This window comes from Mixophyes fleayi, chromosome 4, assembly GCF_038048845.1.
Source record: "Mixophyes fleayi isolate aMixFle1 chromosome 4, aMixFle1.hap1, whole genome shotgun sequence".
Lineage (NCBI taxonomy): Eukaryota > Metazoa > Chordata > Amphibia > Anura > Limnodynastidae > Mixophyes > Mixophyes fleayi.
Genome location: NC_134405.1, coordinates 339,356,585 through 339,381,626, shown reverse-complemented (window position 1 = coordinate 339,381,626; position 25,042 = coordinate 339,356,585). Strand labels below are relative to the sequence as shown.

General features: G+C 46.7%; 1 protein-coding gene across 1 annotated transcript in view; it reads right to left on the bottom strand.

The window, feature by feature from the left end:
• The window catches only part of ERC1 (ELKS/RAB6-interacting/CAST family member 1), a 67,945-nt gene that overhangs the window by 16,514 nt on the left and 26,389 nt on the right, over window positions 1-25,042 (bottom strand). The window contains exons 12-15 of the mRNA XM_075206062.1: window positions 22,535-22,730; window positions 21,359-21,535; window positions 12,526-12,686; window positions 4,514-4,661 (exon numbers count right to left, since the gene is read on the bottom strand). Coding sequence (XP_075062163.1) covers window positions 4,514-4,661; window positions 12,526-12,686; window positions 21,359-21,535; window positions 22,535-22,730 — 682 coding nt within the window. The remainder of the gene's footprint in view (window positions 1-4,513; window positions 4,662-12,525; window positions 12,687-21,358; window positions 21,536-22,534; window positions 22,731-25,042) is intronic.

Below are 25,042 nucleotides of genomic sequence, written 5' to 3'. Positions count from 1 at the left end.
TCAGCGGCATGTTTGTGCGGCTGAACCTTTCATACAGAAAACATGTTCTGGAAGAGGAATAGACAATCGCCTGGTGGCCCCGAGGACTGGTCTGGGGTCCACCTCTGGTCCGTATCATACGGGAAGATGACGGGTAGTACAGCACTATAGCCAGACACCTCTACACCTAATCGCGTCTCGGTGATGTCACTAGTTTGCAGTGAACTGATTGGTTTGTGTACAAAATAGCTGCCTCCGCTGGACCTCAATTGCGAAGCGTATTAAATGCAGCACTGCAAAGCGGTTCTGCGCCATTGCTCCTGGCTGAATCGTTATGTGCACAGTGGTCCGGTTAACTCACGTCAAGCTTACTCTCGGAGGAAGAGTCTGCCCGCCAACTAGAGGTCAGGAATCTAGCAGCACGCCCGCGTGTGCAGGGTGGCGCATTGTGCAAAAGTTTAACATCGAACTCCATCCTCTGACCCCCTGGTACAACCTCCCGTTTCAGGACATTCTCCCTTTCCTTAGTTCCCTTAAAATATTGCTCAATTTAGCACTTATGGCTTAGATGATCCATGAGTGTGGAGGGACAACGGACTGATGTTATTTCATACATATACATATCTTTGTGATGCATTAATGTGAGAATATTGTAATACGTGAAGTGAGAAGGACAAGGAATTAGAGTGAAGCTTTTGGGAATCAGCTGTGAACAAAACAAAATTAAATTGTGACGGACAAACCCTCAATAAATATTAACTGAATCAAATTATCCTTCATTTCATTCCAATACCCCGAGACTGTACTTTCAGATTCCCTTAGTTTCTGATCGTCTCCTGTCCAGCTAGATTGTAAGCTCCTCAGGACAGGTACATCCAATCTTGCTGTGTCTTGAATTCTACCATAGTAGATATACTACTGCTACATATCCCACCGATTCAATCCACTGATAATGCATCTTGCTATTCAAATAATACAATTAACCCCAGATGGCACCTGATTGGATGGCCGTGGCACCTGATTGGCTGGCCGAGGCACCAGTTCAATAAGGTCTGGAATTCATAATTCAGTTGGCATCATTTGAATAGCGCTAGATTCTCCCAATGACTGACGGTCGATGGCAGTCGCTGTTAATAGAATAATGATATAACGTAATGTCTCAACATATAAGCAAATCGAAGAGACCTAAGAATCCAAATAAAAGAACTACAATAGATTTACAGGAGTGGGGTTTAGGGCCCGTATCGGGGTGGCTGCGGTGCCCGCCTTTTAATGAGCCTTCTCTTAGATCCCGACTTGCAGGACACATCTTTACACAAGTGGTCAGTGGAACAAATAAGGAGATTGTGCAGAGACCGGGATCTCTCTGTGACCCCATCACAGTGTGTGCAGGAAAGACGCTCCCCCCCCCCACCTCGGATCTGCCAGAACAAGCAGCAGGACGGAGTCAGAAGACAGCGGAAAGCCGCCAGCTCTCTCCTTGGCGAGACGGCAGAGCACGGATGGGGGACTGTGCGGGGAGCAGCAGGTGACAGAGGAGCAGAGTTTGGGGAGGTCTGGCAGTTATGGCAACAAGAGATTGTACAGAGCAGTTTCTCCATGAGATGACGAAGAGGCCAAAGATGGAACATCTGGACCAGCAGCACAGAGGAATGTAGGAGCGGATCCAAAGCAGCAGATGCTTCCAGCTACCAATCACAGACTATTGGGACTGTCAGTGTGCTCAGTGCTGAATATAATCACAGACTGTACTACGGGGACTGTCAGTGTGCTCAGTGCTGAGTATAATCACAGACTGCGCTATGGGGACTGTCAGTGTTTTCAGTGCTGAGTATAATCACAGACTGCTCTACGGGGACTGTCAGTGTCATCAGTGCTGAGTATAATCACAGACTGCACTACGGGGACTGTCAGTGTGCTCAGTGCTGAGTATAATCACAGACTGCACTACAGGGACTGTCAGTGTGCTCAGTGCTGAGTATAATCACAGACTGCTCTACGGGGACTGTCAGTGTGCTCAGTGCTGAGTATAATCACAGACTGCACTACGGGGACTGTCAGTGTGCTCAGTGCTGAGTACAATCACAGACTGCTCTACGGGGACTGTCAGTGTGCTCAGTGCTGAGTATAATCACAGACTGCTCTACGGGGACTGTCAGTGTGCTCAGTGCTGAGTATAATCACAGACTGCACTACGGGGACTGTCAGTGTGCTCAGTGCTGAGTATAATCACAGACTGCGCTATGGGGACTGTCAGTGTGCTCAGTGCTGAGTATAATCACAGACTGTGAGGACTGTCAGTGTGCTCAGTGCTGAGTATAATCACAGACTGCTCTACGGGGACTGTCAGTGTGCTCAGTGCTGAGTATAATCACAGACTGTGAGGACTGTCAGTGTGCTCAGTGCTGAGTATAATCACAGACTGCACTACGGGGACTGTCAGTGTGCTCAGTGCTGAGTAAAATCAGAAACGGAAGACGAGAATCAGAGATGCTGTATCTATAAAGAACTTGGGCTTTTGGGATAAACGCAGAACATGGAATCACTGCAGGATCCCCCCTCCCCCCCAGTGTGGATGTAAGCAGTCCTGGATGATCCCAGTATGGGGGGGGGGTAATTACCCCCCCCCCCCCCCCCTCACCAGCTATTAACTGCTTCATTTCCAGAGTGCATTCTGTGTCCAGGATTAAGTCGTACTGGAAGTCACAGGAATTATTTGGTAACTCCCCGGCTGCTAATGATCTAATAAAATAATAATAAGAGCATAACATTATCCACGTAGAAACCATGGTATTCCCAGCGGGTGAGGTGGAGAATATATCTGGCATCTATGGGAAGAGGATTCACGCGTCATATAGTGACTCTCAGCCAAGCGCAAGAGCATTCAAACCCCTGCTGTGGAACTACAAGTCCCAGGATGACCTCCCAACCACTTTTGAGTAACTGGGCGGCTGTCAGTATCAATAATTACAACTTCCATCCAGTCTCACGAGACCCTCACAGCCGCACACAGGATAAAGGCAACGACAGCAGCTCAGCACTATCTGACTCAGAGTTTTACATGATTCATCTGGAATTAAATGTGGAAAACGTGAATCTCTCCGTACTTACATAGTGCTGTCTGGATGACGCACCCTCTAACCCCTCTCCAGAGACCAGAAATGGGTCAGCCCGGGCAGTGACATGGTGATACAACATTGGCTCATCCGGAATATACCAGCTGCACTAACCGTGGAGGGGTCAGTCTCTTATAAAGGGTACTTCATCTGCATTAAGTGAGCTTGTTCTGCCCTAGAGCTTGTTTCGCTCCACCAATATATCTCTATGGGGGAAGGTGCATGATGCCAACGTCAGTAAATTTTCATCTGTCAGCAAATCTGACGACATTATACTATTTATACCTGTCCAAAGTAAGGATTCGGAGACTGGTGGCTGGCGGACACTCACCGAGCCTCCTTTTCCGCTAGATGGCATTAGCTTGGTGTACTACAGCATTGTGTCAGTAAATGCCGCTTGTCAGGAATTGTTCTAACATGGTCAATAAAAAAAAATAATATATATAGTTCACTGAGGATCCTGGGAAGGTGGAGAGAGGACCTGACTATAATGGGCTGGCAGTGACGCTTCCGATCTCAGTGGGACAGTCCCAGATTATGGACCTTGTAGGAGGTTGGGCTTATGGTTAGTGGGTGGGGCTCTAGCAGAAAGTGATAGTGATTGGTCAGCAAGTGGGTGCGATCGAGAGCCCGGTTTGTATGAATTGGGCACCTGTTTTTGCGGAATGGGGACAGGGCTTATATTGTCCTGATTTTCCCTGGGTAAAAGTTGGGAGCCATGCTCAGAGACATTGTGTTCTAAGAGTTTAACCTCTGACCCCGTCTTTATTCCTTAACATCAGAGGGAACTTTCTCTAATATGAAACACAAATAAACTCAGCATGACGAAATAACGGCTGTACGGAGCTTGCTAGCTAAATACACAGGAATAGACTGCAAATAAAAAGTACTTCTTGCTGTGGTAAATCACGCTGGGCTGGGGGCTGTATGACAGCAGATTAGACTGAGTGCAGAGAGGAGCTGCTGATGTCATTGTGTCTGCAGAGTGTCACAGGCCCAGCACACACACCCTGGCTCCCGGCTCACACAGACTTATTCCCTGGCAGCGCACAGCCTGTGATTTATAAACTGCAGGACTTGGGCTGCTCGCGCTGTGCCAGGGACAGGGTGAGCGGAGGTGACTCTGTGCTGTGCACGCTATGAATGGATAGAACGTCAGCTCTGCAGACCACAGCCTGGGGAACAACTGCAGGATATAGTGTCACTGTCAGAGCACAGCCTAACGTGAGGACAAAGCAGGGACCCTTACCTGGCATTAAAAAGGGGCATGGCCGAAAGGGGAGTGGCATGGGTGAGATCAGGGTGTGGTTGTTACAGATTTGGGGGGTGGCCTTGGAAAGGTGGGCGGGTAGGCTATCCTAAGCACCTATGGAAGAGAGGAGAGCGCAGGGAGCGGAGCAAGTGGCCATTTATCTCACCTGCTGTTTCAGCTGCTGGACCAGCCTGTCCTTCTCCCTCTTCAGCGAGGCCACCTCCTCCTGCGTCTTCTTCTTCCTGGATGAGGACAGCTCAAGCAGCGCGATATTGGCGTCTTTCTCGCTGATGGCGGCAAGCAGCGCTTCCTGCCTGGTGGGGAGAAGCAGAGAGTTAAGGGTCCCATTACAGACTGCAGTGTTGTACAATGATGACAGTAAGGGGACGGACGGACATGATGGTCATTCCCAAGAGATATAGGAGCACTTTTGTTTGACTTGGAAAAGCGGATAGTGTTCAAAGTAAATGAAATGTCAGCGTAAGATCCCTTTAAATAAATGGTGCCCATTCTCTCTACCACTTGGAGAAGCCACCCAGGAGCAAACGTAAATTAAACCCTTGTAACGAGTAAGATCCATGCCTTAAGAATAAACATACAATCAATGGGAACGATCCTCTAGGATCTAAGTGCAACAAAGTAACAGATTGTGTCCTAAACATTCCGCACTATAGAGGATAACGACGGGCACCTTGGACTGGCAGAATCTGACCGTGGGAAGGGGGGAGCCGTGGGGCAGGGAGGGGGCACTCGGGAGCAGACAGGCGGCATTTCAAGAGTCTAAAACAAGGGCTGAGCACTGGAAAATAAACTAAGTTAAGTGGGGGTCTGACCTCTGCAGGAGGAGTGTTAACAGGCTGTAGGGTCTGGAGGCCATCATCCTATATACAGTGTACTAGACACAGCACACGTCTTATATACAGAGCACACATACCATATATACATTGTACTATACACAGCACACATACCATATATACAGTGTACTATACACAGCACACATCTTATATACAGAGCACACATACCATATATACATTGTACTATACACAGCACACATACCATATATACAGTGTACTATACACAGCGCACACCTTATATACAGAGCACACATACCATACACACAGTGTACTATACACAGCACACATCTTATATACAGAGCACACATACCATACACACAGTGTACTATACACAGCACACATCTTATATACAGAGCACACATACCATACACACAGTGTACTATACACAGCACACATCTTATATACAGAGCACACATACCATACACACAGTGTACTATACACAGCACACGTCTTATATACAGAGCACACATACCATATATACAGTGTACTATACACAGCACACGTCTTATATACAGAGCACACATACCATATATACAGTGTACTAGACACAGCATAGGCGGTCTTATATACACAGCACACATACCATGCATAAAGTGTACTATACACAGCACACGTCTTATACACACAGCACACATACAATATACACAGTATACTATACACAGCACACGTCTTATATACAGAGAAGCACAGTACCTGTACTATATGCGTCAGGTGTACACCAGCCCTACATACACACAACCAGGTCATAAACACAAGAAAAGTTACCAAACATTTGCTACAATAGCGCAAAACACATTTGCTCTAAGGACTGATCTTATACCGCAGATACAATATTACTTTTCACGTATGAATGAAAGTATAAAAAAATGTTTTTAAAATACACCCACAAAATCCCAGTTATAAAGCGCTACGGAATCTGCTGGCACTATATAAATAAATGTTGATTATAACGTATGTATGATCTATGCAGGGAGCATCTATTCGCTTCAGAGGTGAACTGGCGGCTATTATTATTATAGTTGATACAATACGGAACGTAGGGCACACATAAGACAGGGACATACAAAGGAGACAAAATAAATGCAGACATGAAAAAAAGGGTATGGAGGACCCTGCACGTGAGAGCTTATATTGTAAGTGGAAGAGGGCACAGCAGGAACAGGAGGAGTGAGTGTGGCTCTGAGTGAAGATTGGGACAGTTGTGAGTGTGGTGATCAGTGTGAGTAGTACAGGTAGGAGCAGTGTAAGGTCTACTAAAAACAGATGGGTTTCCAGAGAGCATTTAAAGATTTGAGGGCTGTTCTGCGAGAGTCTCATTAGTCATGGTAGGGAATTCATCTGTTTTATACAATTGTACACCACAGTCTTCCTCCATCAGTGGGACAGGAGCTTTATATCACTATTCTGTGCTGCTGGGGACCCTGCTCCTTCCACTATATAACTCCCAGTCTGTGGCTTCCTGCTGCCTCCATTCCCCTCCTCACATCATGTCACTGCCCCTGTCACATGCAGCCCTGTCCTGATGATGATATTGCCTTGTCACGCACAGGTGACTGTTGGTACCGTGACCGATGAATGAGACATAAGACGATTTTATAAATCACATAAAAAAACATTTTTATAAAGCTCCATTATTCATCCCAAGATTCAGGAATAGAAGTGTCACAATGGCCCTTATACCACACAGCTTGGAGGCAATAAATTGCCTATAGCCTGGGGCAGGTAGGGTCCTGACATGACTTCTCCACCACTTTCATGTACACAACTCTGTGTAAACTCAGTTACAGGATACTGGTCCCAGTATTTCATCTGTGATGGGTTTATCGGTGGGATACATAGACGGTAAGTGCCGTCATATCGGCTTCTGGGACCCCACACGTCTCTGACTGCACCATTAGACCCAGGGCCTAAATCTTCCTGATGTCTTGTTAATCCCGCTGTCTGCCCAGAGAATTACAGGGTCCAGTAATTACTGCTGTGTGTCACTGCCCAGCTGTCTATTATTCTGGGAGCCCCCACTTCCCGGCACTCCCTCCCCCTCTTCTCTGCATTCCAGGGATGACAGTTGCAGGAAAGTGATGCTTCAGCGCTCAGGTCCCAGAATCCAGAACATTAATCCTGGCGGCCCAGCTGACTGACCCCCCCCCCCTCCCCCCCAGGTTGGGGGTCTTTGTACAGTCTACGGTGTCACGTGGGTTTCATCAGTGGACAAAGGTCTGCTCCAGCAGCGAACCACCATACTATACTGTATTAAACGCCTGCAGAACTGTGGCCCATGTCCTGTGCACGACGGTTAGCGCTGCGGCCTGTGGCCTTGGGACCTAGATGCGTGTAGTTTTATGTTCTCCCCGTGTTCACATGGGTTTCATCCGGCTGCTCCAAATTCCACCCACAGTCCAAAAAAAAAACATACCGAGAGGCTAATTGGCTTCTAAATCGCCCCTGGTGTGGTTTTATATATCTGTTATAGAGAAAATAGATTGTAAGCTCCACTGGGCCAGGGACGGACATTATTGAACATTCACGGATGGTACAACGTTGGCGCGGTTCTGTGATTGCGGAGTAGGCAGCGCGAGAGGCAGCGGGGGTCACACACAGAGGCAGGGGTTCTACTGGGGCAACGAGAAATATAGCGTTTCCAACATCAGGGATATATCTGGGTGTATAGCGATACAGGATAGATCAGGATATATCTGGGTATATAGCGATACATCATCATCATCATCTATTTATATAGCGCCACTGATTCCGCAGCGCTGTACAGAAAACTCATTCACATCAGTCCCTGCCCCATTGGAGCTTACATTCTAAATCCCCTAACACACATACACACAGACAGAGAGAGACTACGGTCAATTTTGATAGCAGCCAATTAACCTACTAGTATGTTTTTTGAGTGTGGGAGGAAACTGGAGCACCCAGAGGAAACCCACACAAACATGGGGAGAACATACAAACTCCACACAGATAAGGCCATGGTCGGGGATTGAACCCATGACTACAGCGCTGTGAGGCAGAAGTGCTAACCACTGAGCCACCGTGCTGCCCCATACAGGATAGATCAGGATATATCTGGGTATATAGTGATACAGGATAGATCAGGATATATCTGGGTATATAGTGATACAGGATAGATCAGGATAGATCTGGGTATATAGTGATTTATAGATACTAATGGATGGCAGCCGCTGATGTCATAAAACCTTCAAACATTTGTAACCTGAGAAGTCTCTTCCGCAGCCTTAGAGAAAAAAGCAAAACAACTAATTAAAGGGGCTGCCCCTTGCCCCCCACTGAGCACTCCTAACCTCTGCACATGTCACAATGACCTGCGGGGCTCATCCTGCCCGGCAGGGGTTAAACTACAAATCACTGCTATGAAAATAGTCATTGTGCAGCAATCTCCTCTACTTACTGCTTCCTACAAGAGAACGACACGTTTATGTACAAGAGCGATGCACTAAAACTGCAACAAAACTAATAACCGACTATTCTACTTTATATCGCCCGTTAAAAATATTTAATAAACAAAAGAATCTATATATTTTTTCTGTTGAAAAAACAAACAAACCGCAAACAATACAACAACAAAAAAAATTGTTTGCATCTTTTTGTTTTGCAAAATGCGAGAGGCGCCAGCGGCAGCGGACAACGTCTCAGCTGATGGGAGGAAACAGGGGTCCGAGAGCCTCACCTGAAAGTTATTAAAGAGCTGGATATTCCCGCGTAACGCGCAGGCTCTCGTTTCTATTCCCTGCTCCTGGAACACGGCCAAGCTGTGCAGGCGGCTACACGAGCTTCTACAACACAAATGTACACAGACTGTGCTGTGAGCGACACAGACACCGGGACGCACAGGCCGAGCGCCGGGTGTGTGTGTGTGCATAGAGATTAGCACTTCGCAGATGTGAAATCCACACACTGGTAGAATTACAGCAGAGGAGTCTGTCGGTGTATAGTACCGGATGGCGGCTTATCCGGCGCACAACTGTCACAACTCGTACTTCCTTTTATACGGATAGATATTAGAATACACTAATACGCTAAAGATACAAACATACAACACACTACTTGGATTCAGTGTGTACACAACAGTTACACTCAGAGGTCATTTTCAACATGTGAAACGGAGCAAGTGCCCTAGTTTTTCCCCAAAAAAAATCAGCAGCGACCTGGCATTTTTTTTTATTTTTTACTATTAATTTTTTTAGGTGTAGATGTTTGCAGCGTTCGAGGGGTTAAGTGGAGTGTGGACATTGTAAAATCTGGACAAGATGCACTAGTTAGACTTTTTAAATACTTTTAGCACTTAAAAATATTACCCTAAAGCAGAAATCGGCAACCTGATACACTTCAGGCCCGGGACGGTGCGGCCCTCTAGCCTTTAAAGGGCCCCTTAATATCAGTAATAAGATAAAACAGAGCCTTAATCAAAGAAAGAGACACCTATCTGTATTATATCAGCAGGTACGTTACACACGTGTTACACGCTATAGCAAACACATTTGACAATAAAGGAGGAAGGGGCTGCGGGCCGCCTTGGAGGGCCGCATGTGGCTCTAGGGCCGTCTGTTACCCTGAAGGCTTATGATGATAAAAAAATATAAAAAGGAAAGCACCAAGACGAAGCTAAAAACAGCAGACAAAATAATAAGAGCAAATAAAGAGTAAATGATATAACTTGTATTAAAGTTTTACAAACTTGCTATTTAAATCTTGTGAGGTCCCAGCACCAGCGGAGTGATGGAGCAATGATTGGCTGCAGGCAAGAGGCCGGCCCTTAGCACACATTAAGGTAACCGCACGCTGGATATAGCGGACAGGCGCCTGCGCGGATGTCAGGTCTGCTGCTTGGTCTCAATGGAGCCAGAATATTGGCATTAGAAGTGTCAGACTTAACCCCCACGCTGGTCTGGCTGTGAGGGGTTAATGGAAGGAGGGCGGTGGGCCGGCTTCAGGTTCATTGGTCCTGGCTCTTAATACCTACAACCTGTGGAGCCCCCCCCCCCCCCACTCTTCCCTGAGAGTCTCTTTCACGTCCATACAATTGGCCCTTTGTTCGCAGGGAGAAGGATTAGGGATTGTGTTTTGTATTATTGTACTGCTGATTAATCCTGACCTGGTGTCACTTTCCTCCACGGAATGGTTGGGGACGGAGGGGCCCCTTGGCTCCCGCACCCCGGTCCTCCACGCTGCCAAGCTCTTTCACGCCTCATTTGCCACGTAAGCGATTACATTTTAAACTGACGGGCGGCCCGGCCTCCTCGAGGGTCGCACAAAGAGAATCGCTCTTTGTGTCCCTGGAATGCCGAGCTGGCGAGAGCGCACCCGTGGCGTCTCCAGCGCGTCCTGCGACGGACGCGGCGGTTACGTCGCTAGGGCGTGCGCTGAACGAGCTGGAAATCATGTCAGGAGCGACAGGTTATCGAGCGCATGTGACAGCATTATTAAAGCAAGATATTTATATAAACCTGTTTCTACAATGATTCGAACAGCAGAAAGAAAACTATTGTGTCATTGATGTAGCAGAGGAGGGTGAACATGATTGTCCTTTAAAAAAACTCAGAATTCTCCTGTGGTCTCTCCACGCTGCCATATTTGTTGTTAAGTCTGTCCCCGGTCCCTATCTAGGATTACTAAATTAGTTGCCATGTTAGCAGTAAGCTACTAAGAATATGTGTCCGTAGTATCTTGCCATTTAAAAATCAAATGCTCTAATCTATTACTTCATAAAACATAAAGAGAAATCCTAAGAGGGCTATTAACACAATCATCCAATGTGGGGTGGACTTTTAAAAAATATGGCAACACTAATGAGCAACTTCTGATTTGGAATAACTGGTCTGGTCTGTCCCGACAGGTATGCAACACACCCTCTACAAACATACCAGAATTCTGTTTTTAAGTTTGGTTAAATTAAATTCTGGCACAAAATTAATCTAATAAAAATTTTAATAATACACAAGTGATAATATCTACATAAAGGATGAGTTATGATGTCATCACTACAGTATTCATTAAGAAAACTGTGAACAAACATGGGGATCCGGAGCTTTTCCAGCGTTTGGTACTACAACTGCTGACATAATCTTTCAGGCGGAGGATAAGAGTTGTGGTCCATTACCCGACGCTGCACGTACTTCCCTCACAGAGAGCAGGAAATCACGGCCGACCACGATTACAGCAGAGCTTCCTCCTGGGGTCAGAGGTCAATGCTACTCTTCGATGTCGGGATACGGCACATTTAGGAACAAATGACAAGTCCCCTTATAATCAAACAGTGCTGATATCCACCTCACAGGACGGTGCCGGGATACACAAAGATCTCGGTACACTGTGTAAGCCCACTACTCACCCTCCATTTAGCTGGTACTGCCACCGAGAGCCACGGGGAACAAAATGGGTGGAATTAGGTGACCCAAAATAAAATACAAAGTTATTGTTGCTGACACAACGTCTGTCTCGGAGGGATCTCAAAGTTCAAGTCTCTACTATTTATTTGAATTTATTTATTTGTATAGCTCTATTAACGTTGGCGAGTCACGACACTGCCTGGCAGGACATGCTGGGATCTGTAGTTCTACAATCACGGGCGAGTCACACCTCTGCCCGCCAGGACATGCTGGGATCTGTAGTTCAACAGCTTGCGATCCACTGATATCTACATTGACGTTGTCAGAATTAAGATTTTCTGCTGTGTCTAATCTTCAGTAATCCGATTAACCTAACAAAAGCAGAACATCAAATATCTTCACTTTGAACCTGAGCCAGTCGGATCCCTTCTCTCTACATCACAGATTAGTTTTATCTGTCCCTCATGAAGTTACACCACTACTAAACTACTCTATGCAGTAATATTCTGAATATCTAAGTTTGGTTCTAGATCCCCTCTGAGGGTTCCCTGTGTCTCAGCATTGTCTACAATCACTCTCAGACTCTCGCAGCCCCTGTCAGCGTCTCCACGGCTCATTAATAGAATATAACAATCTCTGGGACTGTAATAATTTGCGGCTTGGAAGACGACTTGTAACTAATGAGTTGGGGGCTCGGCCAAGGAGCTGTCGTTGGGTCCATACAACGCAGCGGTAGTGGGGCGGGGGGGATAATCAGGGATCCAAAGGACTGAAGACGGTGGGCAGATCGCCAACCTGGAGCAGCGCTCAAAGACAAATGTCCGCATTGGGGGTCTTAGCTGGTGTAACGCGCCATGACATTAGGCATTTAACTCCCCGAATGCTGAAAACAACATGACGGCCGGTGCGTAGTACATCTTAAACAGACAAACAAATGGGGGCTTATTAGCATATAAATAACAGGTCCTTACTTCATCTCCAGCACCTCCTCCAGGTGTTTGCGCCGCTCGGCCCGCAGACTGGTGAGGTGAACTTCCTTCTCCGCCAGGGACTGCTGCGTGGACGAAAGCTTCGCCTTCATAGACTCTAGTTCCTGTTTCACTTTCTCCATCGCCATCATCAGCTCCTCAACCTTAGACAGGAAATAAAAATGATTAATATCTATTTGAAAAACCGGAAAGAGAGCGCAAAGGGCGGCTCACCCGGCGCCGATCGGAGAGTCTACCGCGCCAGAATTTACATCACAATTAACACTACAAAGTGACTCTTCTATTGCAATTTAAAGACTGCCGCGCCGTGGACTATTCTGTGACGGTTTATCACACTAAGGAGTTTGTGAGCTTAGAAATCTGTCCTGTGCTTCTCAGTCAAGCCTTTATGTCATGAGTAGAGTTGTGTATCTATACTGCTCTCTGCACTGCGTACAGCTATAACCACACAGCATCATCATCATCATCACCACCATTTATTTATATAGCGCCACTGATTCCGCAGCGCTGGTATTGTCAGAATATTCAGATCATGAATTCACTAATGTCTTTATTTTATAAATCTATTACAATACACAATTTACACGCCGGGAACTCCAAGGCTCACCCCAAACGCTCTAATAAATATTTTGTGGGGCCTGGAAATTTAAAGGTACCAACGATGCATAAAAATAATAATAGATCAATTAGTAAAAAGACATTCCTTTAAAAAGAGACAATAATAGTTAACACACGAGAAGGGGTCACGATTAATTACAAATATTCCACACAACTAGTAAAGTGTTTGAATGGCCCCCTGTGGCGAGAAGAGTATTAAACGCTGGCAAATAAAAGAAAAATCCTGGGTTTAAATGCTTTAAAAATACATTTCAGAAGGAAAATGAAAACCAGAGGACACTTTAAATGTGGGTGAGGCGGCCCGTGCAGCTTACACAGATCACCCCAGCTGTCCGCGGAGGGAAGATCGCCCAGTGCCCACACACAGAACAAGAGGGCGTTTCAGCGTTCCCATAATAACCCACTGATTATGAGGTAATTATAATTAGAGAGGACTTTGGTTTCGACATGCCAAGGTCACTGAGTGAATAAACGTTCAGTCTGTGAAAGTGAGCACTTGTCTTTCTTCCATGTAAGCCCTGGCGACTTTCCACCAGAGCCCCCTCACTTCTCCCATGAGTGAGAAGGGATAATGAGCAGCGGGATGATTTCACAGCGGCCTCCCCAGGTAAGAGCAGCGGAGGACAGAGAGGAGCCTGTGTGCAGGGGATCTGCTCATCTGCGTGTCCCATCTGACCTCATCGCAAAACTGGACGGGGGCGTCAGCGGCAGGTGGAATAGGACCCTAAGCTCGCTCGCCATGTCAGGGTGGGGTCCCGCAGACGCCCCGGAATTGCCTTTCTACGGACAACACAAGGGGGGGGGGGAATCAACAGTATTAACGACAGATAACCTCAGAGGACTAAGTGACATTTCAAAGATAAAAATATGAAGAAAGTCTGATGCGACGGATCGTTCAGTGATTATTTTTGGGTTTGAGATGTTCCTGCAGAATGATGTTGAGAAAGTGGGTGGAATATTTGCGGTACGCGCTGCAGACGATGGCGGAGGTGAGGGAAAAGGCGACGTTGGCCTCAGCTTAGGGGCAGAACAGGCCTGAGCAGTATCTATGGCTTCTGTGGCCATGAATTATCCACCACATACTAATACTTGTGTAAATAAATGACAAGACCTTCTGAAGCCTGGATTGGGCTAAGTGTTTTACGCCAGCCATACACGCTGCGATTTTTATCCAATACGATTATAAAACGAGCAAATTGTAACATCTTCTATGTCTCTGTGAGTTAATGAAGAATAACGTCAAAGAGCGCGTGTTGGTACAGTATAAACCATCATACAGCCACCCAGTTTGTTGTGAAATATTACGTCTTTGCTTTCATTGCAAAACCGATCGTCTGGGAAATTGATAAGGAAAACAGCCCTATTGCGGCAGCGATGGCTGCGGAGACCATACCTTACATAAACCGTCAGACTTTCTGGGGTGCGCAGTTCAGAAGATAAATAAGAGGACTGGGGACCAAACTGGGAGAGCGATTAAAACGTCTAGTCAAGAAGATACGTTTTTGATGATGGTGTTGTCGACATTGAGGAGATTTTTTTTTTTTACATTATTAAATAAATACGTCCCAGAAAGGTGCCCAACGTCTGCCAATAAATCGTCAGAAACCAAAAGGCAATCTTTAAATTTTAAATTAAAACATGTAAACGGGTCAAACAAAGTCACAACACAGAGAGAAAGTGGAAAGTCTGGACAAAAAGACCAGTTTCTTGGAAAACGTGAAGGATTGCTCGGGAGCAGAGGATGGAGGGGGCTTGGGGGAGCACAGACGTACTGGCTGGGTGGGACAAGGTGAAGTGAAGACCACTGCGTTGCATGTTTGGGGTCTTACTCTACTCATCAAGTCCTCTGCACATTCCCACCATCTCACAAGGGGATTAACAGAGCCCAGCGGCCCCCAGGATAAGTGTCCGTCCTGCACGGAGAATCCTGGGAGATGATTAACCCTCTGGCTGCTGACGGGGACATTAGTCAGATATGCTTCATGGGAGTCCGCTGAAATGCGAAGAGTTAAAGATTCATTTTCATTCCTCCTCGAGTGCTGGAGAAATTAACAGGTTCACGGATTTTGTGGCTCGGCTCATGTTATGATCTGAGAGTACAATGTCGCGGCTTTGTTTGAGTACGACCACCGGGCAGCGTCATTAGCGATTGTCAGAGTCGGCTAATTAATAATTCTGTTATCCCTGAGCTCGATTAGCAAGTCGAATTAAAAATAAACCGATCCAGTAAAGATTGGGATAAACTTACACTTTAATCTCTAAGATCTCATTAGTCTGCAGAAAGCCGGAGCGTTTACCAAACAAATCACATCCGCGCAAAGCTTAATGAAACCTCCGCTGCACCCGGCTCTCGCTGCCAAAAGGAAAGGGAAGACGGCCAAGGGAACTGGAGATAGACGGACAGGAGTTTGGAGAGGGTACCAGCCTGCCAAATAGCCCGTGACTTATTACTGCACTTGAAACATTGAACAGGTTTATACAGTGCTATGGGTTATGAATGGATGACGGGTAGCAGCTGCCCTCAGATACTGATTCATTGACTCTCTACAGGCGGCTCCCCGCTAGCCGCGCCGATCCCCTAGATATTTCGTCCCACTAAGCAGACTGGTCTATCATCATCTACAGAAAGCAGGACCACAGCTTCCGCCAGTCAATACAGGAAACTTTTTGTAGAATAAATTGTTGCTCAGGTTTAATCGAACATTTATAGTAAAGATAAATTACTTATAAATAGGACACGACTTCCAATGAATAACCTCAGGCAACCTGTGGCTCTCCAGCCGCTGTGGAACTACAAGTCTCAGCAACTGCATCCATGGCACAGAGCAGGCGCTGATGATAAACCTAGGTCCATCGAGCCAAACTGCGGCTAGCCCGCTCTGATGCCAGCGCTCCTGTGGCATATTAGCAACTTCCGACTCGACAATCGCTTAATTAAGTAAGAGATATTCCCCAGCCTGCAATTACTTGCCACTGGCAGAGGTTCAGAGGGGGACTTGGCGCTGTACAAGCTCATTGTGCAGATTGACTCGGAGGACGCACCGGCTGGATTTAGCAGGTTTAATAGATATCAGATATTCTCATTGGAGACAACTTACACATTTAACAACCTCCACATACTGCCACCATTTCAAATTAAAAGGACGACTGAAACAAACACATATCGATCCACACAAAACGTGGAGGAAAAATTAGCTGCTGAGTGTCACACTTAAAACAAAAAGTACACACAAAGTAAAGTGTGAGGGAGTATTACCTCCCTTCTCTACAGCAAACAGAAGGATGTACAGATCACAGAACCAAGACAGTGGGTAAGGGGGCGCTTACGTCCGACAGAGACTCGCATAGCAAGCTGGTGGCAGAGTGGTCAGCAATGCTACATCGCAGCGACCAGGGTGATAACTGCGCGCAGTTTGTATGTTCTCTCTTTCTCTCCTCCACTTTACTTCCATGATCCTCAACAGCCATGCTCCTGTGAGTTTATGTGCATAAAACTTGGCTGTTAGCTAGGAGACTGCAAGCCGGTCACTCAGACTCTCTGACTCCCCCAGACAGAGGACAGTTAGAGGAGCTCATAGATAGCTGCACTTCAAGGGTTCAATAACACAGCTGTGATTTGAGAAAACAACAGGGATACAATACTTGGGAATGGCCTGGCAGGAAAGTTGGGGGTCTTTGAGGCACAGGATCACGTGTGGGCAAAGAGTGGAGAAGGCAGTTGGAGAAAGGGCATCAGACAGGGCCGGGGGTTCTCTCCATACCTTGCACCATTTAAAGGCAGGATGGCCGGCATCATGCAGCATTTCACAAGGCAGCTTCAGACAGGCAGTAAGAGAAACAAGAAAGGAGGGAAGCATGCGATTATATAAGCACGATGCTGGACAGTGCTGGGAGGATAGTCATTCTATACTAGTGACTGCTGGACAGTGTTGGGAGGATAGTCATCATATACTAGTGACTGATGGACAGTGCTTGGAGGATAGTCATCCTATACTAGTGACTGCTGGACAGTGCTGGGAGGATAGTTATCCTATACTAGTGACTGCTGGACAGTGCTCGGAGGATAGTCATCCTATACAGTAACTGCTGGATAGTGCTGGGAGGATAGTCATTCTATACTAGTGAATGCTGGAGAGTGCTAGGAGGATAGTCATCCTATACTAGTGACTGCTGGACAGTGCTCGGAGGATAGTCATCCTATACTAGTGACTGCTGGACAGTGCTGGGAGGATAGTCATCCTATACTAGTGAATGCTGGACAGTGCTGGGAGGATAGTCATCCTATACTAGTGAATGCTGGAGAGTGCTAGGAGGATAGTCATCCTATACTAGTGACTGCTGGACAGTGCTGGTAGGATAGTCATCCTATACTAGTGACTGCTGGACAGTGCTGGGAGGATAGTCATCCAATACTGGTGACTGCTGGACAGTGCTGGGAGGATAGTCATGCTATACTAGTGAATGCTGGACAGTGCTGGGAGGGTAGTCATCCTATACTAGTGAATGCTGGAGAGTGCTGGGAGTGTAGTCATCCTATACTAGTGAATGCTGAGAGTGCTGGGAGTGTAGTCATCCTATACTAGTGACTGCTGGACAGTGCTGGGAGGATAGTCATCCTATACTAGTGACTGCTGGACAGTGCTGGGAGGATAGTCATCCAATACTAGTGAATGCTGGACAGTGCTGGGAGGATAGTCATCCTATACTAGTGACTGCTGGACAGTGCTGGGAGGATAGTCATCCTATACTAGTGACTGCTTGACAGTGCTGGGAGGATAGTCATCCTATACTAGTGACTGCTGGAGAGTGCTAGGAGGATAGTCATCCTATACTAGTGACTTTTGGAGAGTGCTAGGAGGATAGTCATCCTATACTAGTGAATGCTGGAGAGTGCTAGGAGGATAGTCATCCTATACTTGTGAATGCTGGAGAGTGCTAGGAGGATAGTCATCCTATACTAGTGACTGCTGGAGAGTGCTAGGAGGATAGTCATCCTATACTAGTGACTGCTGGAGAGTGCTAGGAGGATAGTCATCCTATACTAGTGACTGCTGGAGAGTGCTAGGAGGATAGTCATCCTATACTAGTGACTGCTGGACAGTGCTGGGAGGATAGTCATCCTATACTAGTGACTGCTGGACAGTGCTGGGAGGATAGTCATCCTATACTAGTGACTGCTGGACAGTGCTGGGAGGATAGTCATCCTATACTAGTGACTGCTGGACAGTGCTGGGAGGATAGTCATCCTATACTAGTGACTGCTGGACAGTGCTGGGAGGATAGTCATCCTATACTAGTGACTGCTGGACAGTGCTGGGAGGATAGTCATCCTATACTAGTGACTGCTGGACAGTGCTGGGAGGATAGTCATCCTATACTAGTGACTGCTGGACAGTGCTGGGAGGATAGTCATCCTATACTAGTGACTGCTGGAGAGTGCTAGGAGGATAGTCATCCTATACTAGTGACTGCTGGACAGTGCTAGGAGGATAGTCATCCTATACTAGTGACTGCTGGAGAGTGCTAGGAGGATAGTCATCCTATACTAGTGAATGCTGGACAGTGCTGGGAGGATAGTCATCCTATACTAGTGAATGCTGGACAGTGCTGGGAGGATAGTCATCCTATACTAGTGACTGCTTGACAGTGCTGGGAGGATAGTCATCCTATACTAGTGACTGCTGGACAGTGCTGGGAGGATAGTCATCCTATACTAGTGACTTCTGGAGAGTGCTAGGAGGATAGCCATCCTATACTAGTGACTTTTGGAGAGTGCTAGGAGGATAGTCATCCTATACTAGTGAATGCTGGACAGTGCTGGGAGGATAGTCATCCTATACTAGTGACTGCTGGACAGTGCTGGGAGGATAGTCATCCTATACTAGTGACTGCTGGAGAGTGCTAGGAGGATAGTCATCCTATACTAGTGACTGCTGGAGAGTGCTGGGAGGATAGTCATCCTATACTAGTGAATGCTGGAGAGTGCTAGGAGGATAGTCATCCTATACTAGTGACTGCTGGACAGTGCTGGTAGGATAGTCATCCTATACTAGTGAATGCTGGAGAGTGCTAGGAGGATAGTCATCCTATACTAGTGACTGCTGGAGAGTGCTAGGAGGATAGTCATCCTATACTAGTGACTTCTGGAGAGTGCTAGGAGGATAGTCATCCTATACTAGTGACTGCTGGACAGTGCTGGGAGGATAGTCATCCTATACTAGTGACTGCTGGACAGTGCTGGGAGGATAGTCATCCTATACTAGTGACTGCTGGACAGTGCTGGGAGGATAGTCATCCTATACTAGTAACTGCTGGACAGTGCTTGGAGGATAGTCATCCTATACTAGTGACTGCTGGACAGTGCTGGGAGGATTCTCATCCTATACTAGTAAATGCTGGACAGTGCTGGGAGGATAGTCATCCTATACTAGTGACTGCTGGACAGTGCTGGGAGGATAGTCATCCTATACTAGTGACTGCTGGACAGTGCTGGGAGGATTCTCATCCTATACTAGTAACTGCTGGACAGTGCTGGGAGGATAGTCATCCTATACTAGTGACTGCTGGACAGTGCTGGGAGGATAGTCATCCTATACTAGTAACTGCTTGACAGTGCTTGGAGGATAGTCATCCTATACTAGTGACTGCTGGACAGTGCTGGGAGGATTCTCATCCTATACTAGTAAATGCTGGACAGTATTGTACCCCCATCAATGCACCCTATTCCTTCAGATTGAATTGGGCACTAAGCAGTTGAGCACGTCATTGCTTATCAAGCCTGAGGAGCTACCATCAACATTACTGGTCCAAGGAGTCTAATTTCGGTATTTTACATGAGCCAAAACAGAGTCCAACCATCCTTCAGCTGTTAGAAGTCCTGGGAGATCTAAAGTCAGATGATCGCTACAGACATAACCTAACTCCAGGCATCTCTTCATACATGTCAATCAATCCTACAATTGCCTTTTGTTGACTAGAGCCAGTCATGATCTTGATCACTGTGGGCCAGAACTGTGCTGCAAGAAACACCACTAAAGGAAATTCTATGGGAACAGAAATTGCATTGCTTACTTTTTATATACTTGAGTAGACACAAAGGGGGGAAGAGAAGGTCGTCTCTGGTAGACATTACTCTAACATGAATCCAAACCAGAGGATTTGGGTTTTTCACAGAAACACAGCAATATTTAGACAATTTTCTAAGTAAAAAGTGTTACACTGACTATAGAACTAGAAGAAAATAATTATGCCGTAACTCTACAATGTAACAAGATCTATATTTTCTGGTTTCTTTATAAATACAGTATTATGTCTAGGATGTGTTGTACAACCATTATGGTCATCCCCCAAATATATGTGCCTCAGTGATGTCACTGGTTCCTAGTGAATGGATAGGCTGCACTCTCAGTGATGTCACTGGTTCCTAGTGACTGGATAGGCTGCATTCTCATTGATGTCACTGGTTCCTAGTAACTGGATAGGCTGCACTCTCATTGATGTCACTGGCTCCTAGTGAGTGGATAGAATGCACTCTCAGTGATGTCACTGGTTCCTAGTGAATGGATAGGCTGCACTCTCAGTGATGTCACTGGTTCCTAGTGAATGGATAGGCTGCATTCTCAGTGATGTCACTAGTTCCTAGTGAATGGATAGGCTGCACTCTCAGTGATGTCACTGGTTCCTAGTGAATGGATAGGCTGCACTCTCAGTGATGTCACTGGTTCCTAGTGACTGGATAGGCTGCACTCTCAGTGATGTCACTGGTTCCTAGTGATGGATAGGCTGCAGTCTCAGTGATGTCACTAGTTCCTAGTGACTGGATAGGCTGCACTCTCAGTGATGTCACTGGTTCCTAGTGAATGGATAGGCTGCATTCTCAGTGATGTCACTGGTTCCTAGTGATGGATAGGCTGCAGTCTCAGTGATGTCACTGGTACCTAGTGACTGGATAGGCTGCACTCTCAGTGATGTCACTGGTACCTAGATAATTCATAGGTTGCAATCTCATGGAGATTAGATCAGCCTACAAAATAGCTTCCTCCGCTGTATGCAGGTGACATGTGCTCTTTAAAATCCACTTCAGATAAATCTAATAGAACCAAACATTTGGCCTATTGCAGACCCTTGAGACCTGGACTAATGCAGGCCTTGCCGTAGATGATAACACAAAACCCCTTCCTGGAACACAGCAGCTGACCTGCTTCTGATAGTTGGTCCTTGCCGATTCCTCCTGGGCCAGGACCATTTCTCTCTCTGCCGTGATCTGCACGCTCTCTCGCAGAGCCTCCTCCAGTTCCTCGATGCGATCATCTTTCTGGTGCATGACGTCCTGTGGAAAGGAAGGCAGATTCCGTGAGGGATGAAGCTCCCGTGTCTAGGGCTATCACAGAGGGCCAAGTGAGAGAAGACCAAGGAGAAGGCATTGAGCGGAAGTCTTCATGAAGAGCAGTAGACGGGACAGCAGGAGGTGGTTAGCGAAGGAGAAGCAGAAAAGGTTATTCAGTGTCAGAGAAGTCATGAAAGCAGAAGATGCCGGGTTACTTGTAGAGACAGAATAGACCAACAGATGCTTTATGTTCATAGGGAGGATTGTCAGACAGCTGAAGTTAGTATCCTGGTAGCAACTTAAGGCGTCACGTTGTATGTGGACCGAAGCGAGTGGTGGAAGACGTCTTGGTCAGTCGTGTAGAGAAGATAGTGAGGAAGAAGACAAGCGGATGGTAGGAGAGGGCAGCAGTAGGTGCGAGACAGCGGTGTTAGCAGAAGAGATTAGAAGAGCTTCGGGCAGTCAGGATGGATAATCTGGAGCTTGTTAGTTTGCAGCTGTTAGTACGAGCAGATTATTTGCTTTTAAACAAATTCATGCATTCTGTTCTTGCTGTTCACTGGCCACATCCCAATAAAACATTAACCCAGCATCCCGTGTCGCTCCAACCCCTAATTTATATCTCCAACCCGCAAGGTGACGCTCTGACAACACCTACTCTAACCAAACTTGTTCTGTTCGATCACAAAGGAACAGATATTTTTCAGCCATTTCCCATGAGGCCTGGGATTCCATTCGGGTTAAAGTAGGTCTACAATACACAAAATAGACTGGTTGCTCCATACAGAACAGAGACTTAAATCAACAGACGGCAAGTTCACTGACCGCAGTTGGAGCAGCATGAAGTTCCCATCTGCTCTCATGATTATTTATTGGCAATTATTGGGACATTTTACTTAAGATGAGAATGACAATGGTCTGATCACCGGCAGATTTTAATGACATCCTTGCTGGAATCCTCTACTGAAAGTTTAATGTATCGGGTTCAAAAATCAGGCAGAAAACAGATACAGTTAGCGCAGGAAGCGGACTTTCCATCGTACTTACCTGGGATGCGCTATTTGCCAGTTCAGATGGGGTCTCCGATGGCTGTTGCATTACTGTGCTGTTCTTCCATAAGTGCTGGGGCTGCTTCAAAGTGGCTGAATCGTTGTCACTGTCCCTCGCCCCCGTGAAATCCTTATTCAATGCCGGAGCGGAGCAGTAAGAAGTCATGTTACAGCTATCTGGAGACCCAGGGGATCTGACAAACAGCATATCTGAGGTTAGTAGGACTTTGTCCAACCAAAACTCATTATTTGGTTTTGGTGAAGTTCTTTTTTACCAGTGGATGAGGGGGGGCTGAAAGAACTATCTTCCTATTGGTCAGAGTAAAGGGAGGTCTGACTTGTAATGACTTCATTGTATACAGAACACTTGTTGTTCTAAGACGAGAGAGTAACAATGTCCGCACAAAGCTTAATGTCCCAAAGCCGCATTGTGACATTTTCTGCTGATAAAGTCACTAAGTTCTGACTCTTATCAATAAGCAGAGACACATATTACCAACACTGGCCACACACAGGCAGATCTGATTGGAAAGATGGGATCTGTGACCAATTCCCAAATCCAATCGTGCAACGGTCGGACCAAGCAACCCCCCGCTCAATAGGCCTTGCTCAGGATAGTTTGCCAATTGGTAGGATCAAAATCAATTCAATTCTGATAGGGTTTTAACTAGGAAATGCCACCTGGTTGGATCTATTTGTCAAAAACAAAACCAATCTGATGGGGTCTGTCCGCGTGTGGCCAGATTCAACGTTGCAAGTGAAGGCCGGGTCTCAAAAAACCCTAGGCCTCACTAGTAAGTAATGACATGAGGCAGGGTGCAAATATTGTCCTGTAGAACTTCTATTATATATTTATTATTCTATCATACCAGCTTACTTATTGATTCGAGTCAGTGATTAGTGCGTGGGATGGACTTTCTACCGAAATATGACAGTGTTCACTAAGCAACTTATGAAAGATTTATGAAGAGTAGATGGAATTGTGGATATACCAAAAACGTTCTCTTTCAGTTGCTCAATCCCCGCGGGCAACGGTTCCATAAATCAAACCATCTCATCTCAGGTAACTTGCCGACGAGACCGCTGGAATCCGCCGTCTGATCAGGAATCTGCTGCTTGGACTCCAGAGTCCGACCAGAGGCACAAATCAAATCCAGATGCCGATCAGAAGTGGATTTCTGAGGAAAGGGGGCTGCGAGTGGTTTCCAGGAGAGGGGACGGGATTGAGTTACAGGCTCACATGTATTTTTCTATTATTATTAGACGGAAATGGTTTGTGTTAAGCCTTTAAAGAGGGTTTTTCTAGATGGTTCGTGGCTCTTCAGCTCAGGAAACGCTCTTGTTGACGATCGGAATCGAAGTTAAACAGCGTCTTCAGGAAGTTAGTGGAAGCGCCCTGAGAGGAGCGTGTCAGAAAGGGGAGGCTGAGCGGCGTGAACACATTTAAGCAATAAGTTCAACTCCCCCTGCAGAGAGGCGCAGTTAGGATTAATCACACGCTTTTCACAAGAGGAATTCCTGCACGGGGCGTAGAGCGCAGGTTGGCGGTATCATTAGTCGGAGAGCCATGTGGCGGTGGAGGGGGGAGGGTGCTGCGCCTGTATGTTCTTTAGGGGTCAGAAAACGCTGAAAATAGATCCACGTGTTCGTCAAACCTGGGCAATTATTATTTAGTTTATAACCCACTTCTGCCCCTGAGGACGGATGAGAGAACACACTCTGACAAGGACTGTCTATAACCCCCTCCCCGAATGCTCTCCCACCGCTGCAAAAACGGCCTCTATTGTTTGGAGTAGTCGATTGTAGCCGTTATTTCTGAGATCTCCTAGGGAAAACAGTCTGTCAACACGTCCATTAATCTCCCTGACAGGATCCAGCACAAGAGCTGAGGGCCTAATCTCCCAACATAAGACCCCACCGAGAGGAACCAGAAGCTGGTGGTTTAACCTCTCTCCCGTGACTGATTAATCTCTTCCCAGTGAGCTGACAAATCTCTGCTGGTGGAGGGGGAGTCTGGTGACTGTGACAGAAGAACGAGAGGTGCCTCATGCCTCATTGAGGTCATAGTGAATGGGTTGGTCACAGGTTGTTACTGTTTCAGAGCCGATCGTCCGGGCCATCTCCGGGGTGGAATCCAGACAGAACCTCAAAACCACCATTCCCCCCCCTCACCCCCAAGTAACAGTATTTGTGGGGTCACACTCTGGGGACCACCACATACAGACATACATGAGCTCATTCCACAAAATGGCTGCTCTGTGGCGCAAAACGCAACTCTGCACCGGCCATGCGCCCGAAATTTCAGCGGGGTGACATGGTGAATGGTCAGGAGAGCAGGTTTACAGCTGAGAGACGAGAGTGAGAGTGAGGAGAGAGAGAGAGGAGAGAGAGAGAGAGGCAGGAGAGGAGAGAGAGAGGGGAGGAGCGAGGTAGATAGAGAGAGCGAGGTAGAGAGTGAGAGAGAGGGGAGAGTGAGGGAGAGCGAGGTAGAGAGAGAGAGAGAGAA